Source organism: Erinaceus europaeus, chromosome 5 (genome assembly GCF_950295315.1).
Source record: "Erinaceus europaeus chromosome 5, mEriEur2.1, whole genome shotgun sequence".
Lineage (NCBI taxonomy): Eukaryota > Metazoa > Chordata > Mammalia > Eulipotyphla > Erinaceidae > Erinaceus > Erinaceus europaeus.
This window is the reverse complement of record NC_080166.1, coordinates 62,861,534-62,873,684: the sequence shown is the minus strand read 5'-3', so window position 1 is coordinate 62,873,684 and position 12,151 is coordinate 62,861,534. Positions and strand designations below refer to the sequence as shown.

At 35.4% G+C, this 12,151-nt stretch overlaps 1 protein-coding gene across 4 annotated transcripts in view; it reads right to left on the bottom strand.

Moving 5' to 3' along the window:
- DACH1 (dachshund family transcription factor 1) overlaps positions 1 to 12,151 on the bottom strand; it is a 488,759-nt gene that overhangs the window by 19,204 nt on the left and 457,404 nt on the right. For 2 of the 4 annotated variants that reach the window (XM_060191413.1, XM_060191415.1), the window contains one exon: positions 2,410 to 2,456. The exons of the other annotated variants lie outside the window; for them this stretch is intronic. In XM_060191413.1, coding sequence (XP_060047396.1) covers positions 2,410 to 2,456 — 47 coding nt within the window. The remainder of the gene's footprint in view (positions 1 to 2,409; positions 2,457 to 12,151) is intronic. 4 annotated transcript variants of the gene reach the window in all.

Below are 12,151 nucleotides of genomic sequence, written 5' to 3'. Positions count from 1 at the left end.
AGGGCTGGGGAGACAGAGGAGAGGTATTTCAAATATATGCATATTTATGTATCTGTGCCACACTGGGTTATTAGCAATGAGGAAAAGATGTTACAAATGTAGAATGTTTTCTGGTCAAAGCAAATAAGTATATAAACATTTGTTAAAGTATATTTATCATAATAGGTTTATCAAAAGAAAAGTATTCTAGGAACTATACCAAACTTCATCTATCTTTCAGGTCCACCCTGAATTTTAAAATTTCTCCATGTGGGCTAGTGGTTATGGTGCAGCCAATTAAGTGCACCAAGTGCAAGGATCGAGTGAAGTAGTTCTACAGGTGTCTTTCACCCTATCTCCCTCTCTCCTCTCAATTTCTCTCTGTCCTATCCAATAAAAATGAAAAAAAAAAAAAAAGGCTGCCAGGAAATGTGGATTTGTAGTGCCAGCACCAAGTAACAATGATAATTCTGGAAGCAAAATAAATAAATAAATTCACTCACTGCATGACTACAACAAAACATATACAATAATGGAATAATTTGATATGGAAAAATGCTTTAGTTCTACTTTGACAACCCTTGGAAAATTAATGTAAATAAAATCATTTATCTCAAAAAGATTCTACCCAAGGAAGACAGAGTTATAAAATAATGCAAAAATAGACCATAGGCATAGAGTACCATGCTATTATCATTTTCCTTTTATTCTGCCACATTTTTTCACTCCTTGTGTTCACTGACATTTGAATATATTAAGTAGGATTGAATCTGAATTCTTAGAAAATCAGACTATACTTAATAATACATAATAACAATGACTTAACCTAAAATAAATAATTGGTGCTTTAAAAACAATTGTAGGGGAATGTATTTTAAAACATAAATGATGTCTTAAGGATACAATTTCACAACTCCCCAAAATATATGCTAGTACCTCTCATACACCAGCAAAGTGCTGTCTCCTCCAGCCACCGTGGGGCACTGGGGTTCCAGCCTCTTTCTTGAACAAACTAATAATCATACCATATAAGTATTTAACACAATGGGACTAATCTGAATGACATAAACTTAAAAGGGCAGGTGGGCCTCATATTTTCTAAAATTTAAGTCTGAAATTATAGCAGTTAGGGACAAGTCATTAAATTAATTCTGGGTCATATTGAAGGTCTATGTCTATCCTTGTGAGAGGCCTCCAGACTGCTCTCCACAGAGGTTGGACCAATTTACATTCCCACCAGCAGTGCAAAAGGGTTCCTCTGTCCCTACAGCCTCTCCAGCATTTGTTGCTGCTGTCCTTTTTGATGTATGCCATTCTCACAGGAGTGAGGTGGTATCTCAATGTTGTCTTTATTTGCATTTCTCTGACAATCAGCGACCTGGAGCAATTTTTCATGTGTTTGTTAGCCTTTTGGATCTCTTCAGTAGTGAATGTTCTGTTTATATCCTCTGCCCATTTTTAGATGGGATCATTTGCTTTTTTTGTTGCTAAGTTTGCTGAGCTCTTTGTAGTCTTTTGTCTGATTATCTTATTTTTTGATTGAGATAACATTTTTATCACCAGAAAAAATTAAATATTAAAAATAATGATTAAAAAATAAGTAAGTCCTGTGTTTGGGCTTCCACAGTAAAAGTGTGTATTCCTTAGACTACCAGAAAATATGGTAGCAGTGAGCTTTTGATTCCACTTGGGCAAAAGACAACTAGAATCCAGAACCATCTGTTGAGTTTAGAAGAATGCACTTTCCATTGTGTCTTGTGTCTACCCATATCTTTTTATTATTGTTTTCTTCCCTTTTAATATATTTTTTGTTGATTTACAAGTCTATAATACTCATAGAGGTACGACTTCACAATGCCCCAATTTGCCAGTATACCTTACCCACCTGAAGTGTCATCACTCTACACTGTAAGACATGGGATCTCCAACCAAAAATTAACTCCTCCCCTCAACCTGGTATTCTCAGATATGCTGAAAAAGACTAAGGGCTTATTAATTTTTTTTTTTTTTTACCAGAGCACTGCTCAGCTCTGGCTTATGGTGGTGCAGGGGATTGAAGGTGGGACTTTGGAGCCTCAGGCATGAGAGTCTCTTTGCATAGCCATTGTGCTATCTACCCCTGCCTTGGGTTTACTAATGTTATATTCCTGTCTTGCTTTGCTTTTCACATCTGAATGAGGACACACTATATATTTTCTTGTTTGTGAAGTTTTTCTAAATTCTCAAGTATTCTACTGGTATAAGGCCTAAACTGTAACATTCCATATAACTATACTGGATAAATTTATTAAAAACTTACTACAATATATACTACAAGAAAATAGCATTTCATTATGAAAACAAAGTAATTCATTCTTAATCTTCTAAAATATGAATTTCCAAAGAGAATATAAAACCACAGTATGGGATCAAAATTAAAATGAAGCATACCTGACTATGTAAGTTATGGTCTAAAATCTCCCCATCCAGTGCTTTTTCTTTCAGGGAAAAATAAATAAAGAATGAGAGTCAGATCCAATATTTGAAGCCATTATTCACTGTTTTATAGATGTAATTAGTAAGCTTATGTGGAACTATATTTGAAGATTTACTATCTCAGGGCTATGAATATGTGAATAAAAGTGTGTGTAGTTCATTTATACTAAATAAAAATACAAGTCATATTAAGAGAAATTGGCCCAAATGTAAAATTAATATCAATAGAATCTAACACTCATCTTAAATGAATCAAAAATAGTATATGTTGTTTAATTTAGAAAGATAAAAATTTACCATATAGACTATGCATCTACAAATAAATTTCCTTAAGTTATAATGTTTAAACTGGCATTTATATACTGAAATTCACACTTTTGCATAAATCTTGTGACTACCTTGTAAAATTTAGTACATACAATTTTCATTTTCTAACTTAAAATATTCTAAAAGCTATGTCACATCCAGAAAAATGTTCATGTGTTGTAAGAGAAATTTTAAGATCCAGATAACACTGGATTTCTTAACTATTTTTACATTTTAATTGTGATAGAGGCAGAGAGAACTAGGGAGGAAGGAGAGAAAAAGAGATATCTGCTGTCTGCTCCACCACGCAAGAAGCTTCTTCCCTTGCCTGCTGAGACCAAGGGATTGAACCCAGATCTTTGTGTGCACTGTGTGCATGATAACGTGTGCTTTTCCAGCTGCTTCATATCCCAGACACTAACTTTTTATTTTTATAAAAAGTGAATAGCATATAGTAAGTACTAAACATTACATTCTGTGCCACTGTAAAAATAATGCAGGTCCTAGATACTGTCTTCTGTTTTCTGTATATTGATTCACTTAATTCTTCTAACAATTCTGAGAGGTGGATATTATTATCATCTGTTGTTGTACGTTATAGCAGTTCCTTAAATCAACAAGTTCAATCTATAGACTGTTACAAAGTTAATGAACAAAAGTGTGAACCCAGGCAGCCCTTTTTAAATATGTTTGTGCTCTAGGGTTCATCACTCTGGGGTGACTTTTTTCATACAGAAATACTGAGACAGAGAAGGAAAAAACACCACAGCACCAAAGCTTCCTTCCATGCAGTGATGGCTAGGCATGGACCTTGGGTGTAAGCATGGCAAAGAAGGTGCTTTATCCACTTAAGCTATTTGGCTAGCCCCTTGCTCTATCAATCTTAATAAGAACCTATGCATTGTATGGGCTTGATGCTTGTATGTACAGCTGTCTGTGAAAAGTCATAAAAAGGGTAGATGCTGGAGTTAGGTGGTAGCTCACTAGGTACAGTGCACATGTTACTTATGTGATAACCCAGCTCAAGGCTCCAGTCTCCACTTGCAGGGAAGAAGCTTCACTAGCAATAGGGCAGTGCTACAGGTGTCTCTGTTTGTCTTCTCTCTCTCTCTCTCCCTCTCTCTCTCTGTCCTCTCTCTTTCTCTGTACTCTCTCTCTTTCTCTCCCTCTCTCACACAGAAAAGGGAAAAAAAGTATCCACCAGAAATAGTGAAACTGTGCAAACATTGAACTCCAGTGATAAACCTAGTATCAAAAAAAAAATAAAAATTAGATACCACTGTCATTCTGACACTATAAAAATATGAGTAGCAGAGTGAATATTAACAGGTAATGTTGGTCACCAGGGTCACAATGGCATTGGGTTATGGCTCTCCACCTACCACTAATTGTCTCAATGTTAATTTAATATTTTAGAAATTAGTTATATTAGCTATAGTTATATTAATTAATTAGTTATATAAATACATTATCAATGTTAATGCTAAGTAAAAAAAAATCTGCACCTGGCATTTACCTTGCAACTGATCAATAATAATTTTTGTAACATCATATTGTGATAACAAGGAAAATAAAAACAAGGCAAAGCAAAACATCATGAAAATTACAAGAGTGATAACAGAATGAGGAAAAAAGTCACCTAATGAAAATGCCTTTTTACTTTCCTAAAGATGAGCTTATGGGAGGTAGATCAATGTAACACACTTTACCATATGACTAAAATTTACATGAAAAGAATTATATACTTGCAATTTCAATTTTAATCCCTCTAAATTGATGCCACCCTTCTTATCTTGGTTAATCTTTAGCCACTCCTAGCCACAAATGAAGAAGATTTCATGTAGCAGCAAGCCATATGGAGTCAAAGTAGTGCAGAGAGAGACCCCAAGTTCACAGATTGATTTTGAGAACTTTGCTTTACAGTCATGTACCTCAGTCTCTTCAGATATAAAATGGGCACATCTTGAACATAAAGGAAATATGGGGAAAGCTGCACAAAATTTAACTGTTTTACAAATATCAGCGATGTTTTCTGTAGTATTACAAGACACTGACACATCACAATGAATGACACTATTAATAGATTATCAATGTCCTTTCTCTTATGTCCTTTTAATGCCAAGTTTCTCATCTCATTCTCTTTAGTTCTCCTGAAAATATATCATTTGGCACTTGATAAAATTTGGGTTTTTGGGTATTATCCTTTCCATGGCATGTCTCTTGGTTTTCACCATGAACTTCTAGTTAGTGAGAGGTGAAACTCCTGCTATAATGCTCCAGTAGGCAGTTTTAGAATCAAGTTGGAGCTATATAACTTCTGCCAGGAAATATTGTTAGTCAATCTAGCAGTTGTTAATAATAGCAAATGGATTTTAAGGAACTAATTTTTTTTGAACCAGCTAAAACATTTTCAGTCAATGAACCATTTCCCAAATATTTTAAACATAGTTTTTTTTCATATATACCCTCCAGATGCCCCCTATTTCAGACATAAAGATAACATTACTATTGATAGAAATAATCAGCTTTTTGTAAATCTTACTTTTCAGTGTAGCTATATTCATTTGTTTACCAAGTGCTTTGTCACCTTTGAGAAATAAAATTGGTCTTTTTTTTTTTTTAGAATTTCTGTTGTTAAAAATGATACTGAGTGGTAAATAATGTGTTTGTTTTTCAGTTGTATGTCTTAAGATATTTTTTTGAATACTTCGATTATAAAAACATTTAAAACATACAAACTTGTGCAATTTTTATTTTAATGAAGATGAGAAGTTCATTAAAGAAGATAAATATTTCATTAGATGTTAAATAAAACAAAGAGATTTTTTGGCTTCTCTCAGCACAAAATTCCTTTGAAAGATTAATTAATACATGCAAATTATGCAAATTAGACCCATGCAAATATTTTATGAAGACAATTAAGGGAACCATTAATTACTGCTTTTTTTGCTTCAGTGAGATTCATTCATTTAATTTTAATTTCACTTCAACTGTTTTGATGTATAATCTTGCAGCTAAGAACTTTATCTTTCCTGGTGGGTCACTTAAACTTATAAATTTCATCAAGTGAGAACACAGAAATCTGTAAAGATATTCTCTAGCCTATGTTTAGTATCAAGAGAAATTTCTGACACAATGCACTCACAGAAACAGGGAAACTGGAAGGGAATGTGAGCTCATTCTTGGACAAGGTTCAACTGCTGGAAAAGCAATTAATTTGCTTTGGCTGTGCTAATATAGGGGAATTAGAAAGTGTGACACAAGACAAATAGAAATAATTAGTTCTCCAAAATGATGTTCTCATTAATATGGTTCAAACAGTGGAAATAAAAAACATTATTGTGGCATGTCTGCATTCTCTCCCTAACCATAGGAGGTGGAATAATGCATCACAAGCATTTTTACACTTATGCTCTAAATGATCACACTTTTTAAAGAATTGATTGCAAAGAGTGTTATATATATTGGATGTCTATACATGTACATGTAAGCAAAACTGATGGCATAATTTCCATCACCATGTGTTTTTAAGTACTAACGTTTTTTTCTTGCCATGCAAATCTTGTAATTTAATTAATAGATTAAAAATGTGGAGTTCTTTTTTTGTAACTTAAAGATTTCCGATCATTTATGACTCTTGAAATATAAATAACATTTATCAAGAATAACTTTAAACATTTCTAATACTGCAGGGTCCATACTCCCTGAGGGTTAAAGAATATGAAAGCTATCAAGGCAGGGGATGAGATACAGAGTTCTGGTGGTGGGAACTGTGTGGAGTTGTACCCCTTTTATCAAATGGTTTTGTCAGTCTTTCCTTTTTATAAATAAAATATATGAAGTAAGCTTTGTCAATATGAACCTACTAATTACATTAATAAGCGGTGAGCCTCTTCAACTTTATAGACATTATATGCATTTTCTACTTTATGGTCTTCAGTGTTCAAGTTACTGGATATAATAGTCATCAATTTCCCCTTTGGTAAATCAACGTTACACTTGGGTAGTGTGACTACTTTGTCATGCATAACACTCAAGTTCTAACCCAGTCCCCAGCAAATTTTTGGAGGGAACATTAGTTCTAGGGTATCATTTTCTCTGTTTCTCTGTTTCTGTCACTCTGTCAATCTAGAGAATGTTCACTTCTTCTTCTAGCGTTTGCCCTTATTCCGTAGCCAGAATGGTCACTAAAAGCAGTGAAGTACCAGTGATAACAAAAATAAGCTCAAAGTAGGGATACATTTAAAATACCATTTTCCTTAATATGAGCATAATAGCAGTCTAAAGAGAATTTAGTGAATAGATCCTAATAACAATGGAAATAAGGTCAACATATATATATATTTATATATAAGATCATTATACATACTTACTCATATGTAAAAAAAAAAAAAATCAGATTTCCACCAGTTCTTTGTCATTTCCCTTACTCCTGCAGTGAGTCAGTGCTAGTATTAAATTTTTCACTTAAAACTTATTACTGGGTACTGTACAGCAAACCATAACAAAAGGACTTTTCAAAGTTAACCCAATTACCAAATAATGCGATGATAACATTAACTATCCATTGTCTTTTTGAACCCTAAGACAGCAGGAAGCTCACATCTCCACTATAGAGCCCCTACTTCCCCCAGTCCTGGAACCCTTGGATAGGGCCCACTTTCCCGTATGCCTCTCCCAATCCATATCAAATAATATTGCATCCGCCGATCACAACCTAACCAACACAACGATTGCCACCTCAACATGCTTCACTTCAGACTGTGTCCAGAGACTTCACATGTGGAATGACAACCCTTCAGCTTCATTACTCGGGTGAGACCTTTCCTTTCATAGTACACTCTAATTTCATCTCAGGTGGTTCACTTTCTAACAAAGTCCCAAAACCTAGATATACACCAGTTTTTGTGAGAGAGAGCATATCTTCACACGTATCCATAAACTACTGCAAAATATATACCTGAAAGCAGAAGTACACTAGAGTTTGCAGTGAGTACCTCCCTAACACTTCCTCTCCACTATTCCAAGCTTTGGGTCCATAATTGCTCAACAATTTGTTTGGCTTCGTATGTTCACTCTCTTTTCAGTCACCAGGTTCCAGATGCCATCAGGATGCTGGCCAGGCTTCCCTGGATTGAAGACCCCACCAATGTGTCCTGGAGCTCAGCTTCCCCAGAGACACACCCTACTAGGGAAAGAGAGTGGCAGACTGGGAGTATGGACCGACCAGTCAATGCCCATGTTCAGCGGGGCAATCTGGTTCAGGGGACCAATCTGGTCCCCTACGCCTACACTGAACTTCTCTGTTCCAGTCTCTTGGAAACAGAGCTGGCATTCAGCTGAGGTAAAGAACAAACACTTCATCACAGACCCCTGCAAGCGTCAACCTGGCTTTGACCTAGCACGTTATGATTGGGCTCTCCTCAATCGCTATCTTACAAGCCATGGCCGGTGCGCCACTATGTTCCATCGCTGGGGAGCCAGAGAGGACCCAAACTGCCCCTGCGGCTACAGACAGACTATGACCCACATAGTCAACGACTGCCACCTCTCCAGATTCAAAGGAGGTCTCGAAACTTTACATCAGGCTCAACCTGATGCTGTTGACTGGCTACGGAAGAGGGGCAAACGCTAGAAGAAGAAGCGGGGAAGCAATTACAGAAGCCAGACCTTCTACCTTCTGCAACCCACAATGACCCTGGGTCCATGCTCCCAGAGGGATGGAGAATGGGAAAGCTATCAGGGGAGGGGATGTGATATGGAGATTGGGTGGTGGGAATTGTGTGGAGTTGTACCCCTCCTACCCTATGGTTTTGTTAATTAATCCTTTCTTAAATTAAAATAATAATAATAATACACATAAAAAAACAAAACAAAAACAAAAACAACTTATTAAATATCATTATGTTTAATAATATTATTATTCCATACATTATGAAAAGTTATAAGTGAACAGACATATGTTACTATTTCTACTTGCTGAACTTTTAAATAAAAGTTCATAAAAATTTGTATAGGGGCCAGTAGGTGGCACAGCCGATTGAGCATATACGTTGTACTGCACAAAGACCCAGGGTCGAGTCCCTGGTCCCCATCTGCAAGGGGAAAGCTTTGCTAGTGGTGAAGCAGTGAGTCAGTCTCCATCTATGTATCTATGTATCTATGTATCTACGTATCTATCTATGTATCTATCCACCTACCTATCTATCTCTTTTTCTCTATATTCCCCTTTCCTCTAACTTCACTCTCTGTCTCTACCTGCTAAAATATTTAAAAATGTTTATAAAAGCAAACATTAAAATTAAATGTTCATTCATATACTGGCAATCTGACGTCATTTATCCTGAAATTTATAAATTCCCTCAGTTACTTCTACATATTTTACTGTCTACACAAATGTACATTACACATTCCCATTTAGGATAATCTGTGCATTTCACTGACACAATTTTAACCACTATCAGTGTTATAACATTAAAATGGACCTAATATTGATTGTTGGGTCCTCTTGTTAATATCTCCCTCAATTTCAATTCACCATTATTCTTTAATTATGGTCTTCATATAGTATCTAAGCCACAAAAATTGTTTGTGACTAAGCTAATTAATTAAATACTACCTACACTAATTGAAAACTGTTGTATTTTTCATTAATACCTGCTTGGTTTTAATAATTAGCAATTAGTTTTACCATAACCATTTATCCTCTCTAAATATCTACTCCATCTCATTAATCCTAATATGGCTTCCATACTCTGATCTCTCATAGTATTTCTCGACCTTGTATTGCTTCTGCTAGGAAAAAGTGATGTAAAAAATATTTTACTCTTTGGACTTAACGAACTGTGAGGGGTTGGTGGAGGCTTTCAACTCCTGGTGCATAATGGTAAAGAAGGATGTAGGATGGGGGTGAGGGTGTTTTGTAGAAAACTGAGAAATGTTACACATGTACCAACAACTAGATCTACTGTAAACCATTATATTCCCCAATAATAAGTGAAAAAAATATTCTGGACCAGTTGCTGGTGCACCTGTTAGAGATAATCCATCACAGTGCACAAGAACTCAGCGTCAAGACCCTGGTTCCCACCTGCAGGAGCTGAGTAGTAAATCAAAGCTGCAGGTGTTTCTCTTTCTCTTTTTCCATCTATTGTTTATCTTTTCTTTGCTTATCAATATTTTTCTCTCTCTATCAAGAAGAAGCAAAAGAAGAAAAAAAAAAAAAAAGACTGCCAGGAAAGGTGGAATCATCATGCAGTTACCGAGCCCCAGTGGTAACTCTGGTAACAACAATAATTAATTATAATAAAAATTAAGAAAAAAAATTAAAAATGTAATGTGAATCAAATTGTTTTACCTTATTTTACTCTGCCCAATATTTGTACAATGGAATGAATATCGAAATCAGTTCTAAATCTGCTCGTGAAATCACAACTCAGTGTAAAAATGTAATAACCATGGAGCAGTTCTGGGTCTTTCCCCAAAAGTACCAGAAACTGAGAAAAATAACTTATTGAAGTAATGCATGAAAAATAATTTTACTCTATTTTGTTATGTCTAGAAACTTCACACTTGACTACACAGCATGTCCAATTTTCTGTACTATTAGTTTAAGTTAAATAAGTCAGTACCTACAAAACGTTTTGAGATGCCTTTAGCACATGCAGTCTAAGAAAATACATTGTATTTGGAAATAAGATTTACTTTGATGTGTGTGTGTGTCTGTGTGTGTGTGTGTGTGTGTGTTTCTTAAGGTAACATCAGTGCCTATATGGAAATAGGAAGAAAACACTAAAATTTTGTAAAATATTTACACTCAAGAATATCTGAGACATTCTGTTTTATAATGATGACTTTTTAGTTAAATAAGTATTTAATAATGACCGATGCATATGACTATGGGACAATAGTTTGTTTACTGGCTACTGCCTAAAACCAAAATAGTCTTGTGTTCAGCTTAATCAATGCAGTCTTAAATTGACTAGCTACATTGTAATGTTGCCAAATACTAGAGACCAATGTCAATAAACTGAAAAGAATTATTATTGTTTTGTTCATTGCATTATAATGGTAGTATGTACTACATGAGATAAACTGAGATAATCCCTATAATGTTTATATATTTTGACTAGACAATAAGAATGTGTAGTACAGATAGTCTAGCAATCAGTTTAGGACAGCCTCTGTGTTTATTTTATATTCTAACAAAAGCTGTAGTCAAATAAAGATGTTTTTACTTATTTATGAAAGAGAAAGAGAGAAGCAGTTCGTCACTTTGACATCTGCAATGCTGGGAGTCAAATTTGGGACCTTGTGTCTGAGAGTCCAACTTCTTGCCCACTGAGTCAACTCCCCAGCCTCAATACATTTTTAAATATGAAACAATAGACTATGTGTGGATTATTGTCCAGTATGTGCTAAGTGGTTACTACTAAAGGAAAAAAATTGTGGGGCAGAGATTTCAGTGTATATCTGACATCTAATAATTCTTAATTACTAGAAGTGTAGAAATAACTATGAACTTTCACTCCTACATTAAATGTAAGGACTTTAAAAAAATTTTTACTAAAAAATGATGTTAGACTCAGTGGTCAAAGAAGTGGCTCAGAAGCAGAACACAAAAGTCAACAATTTGTTCTGCATCCTATCTTAACTTTTTTCAGCCACTAGGTTCCAGATGCTACCATGATGCCTACCTGACTTCCCTGGGCAGATGACCCCACCATGTGTCTTGGAGCCCTGCTTCCCCAGATCCCTGACCCACCAGGTAAAGAGAGAGACAATCTGGGAGTATGGATCAACCTGCCAACACCCATGCTAGCGGAGAAGCAATTACAGATGCCAGACTTTTCACCTTCTGCACCCCACAATGATCCCAGGTTCATATTCCCAGAGGGATAAAGAATAGGGAAGCTATCAAGTGAGGGGATTGGATATGGAGCTTTGGGGTTGGGCATTGTGTGGAAATGTATCCCTCTTATCCTATGGTCCTGTCAATATTTCCATTTTATAAATAAAAAAAATAGAACACAGGACTTGTCTCTGTGATGTCTTGGGTTCCATCCTTAGTGCCATATATGCTAGAAGTATAGTATCTCTTTCTCATATAAAATAAATAGATCTTTCAAAAGAATCTAAGAAAATATCCCAAAATATTGAAATGGAAATATACACAAACTTTTCTGAGATCAAATATACAGAATACTTTCAAGGCCAGGTGGTGGCATATGTGTTTGAGTGCACTGCACATTACAATGCACAAGGGTCAGGGTCAAGTCCCCAGTCCCCACCTAAGGGGGCATAGTGGTCAAGTAGTGCTACAGGTGCATTTCTTTCTCTCTTCCTCTTTATTTCTACTTCCTTCTCAATTTCTCTCTGTCCTATCAAATAA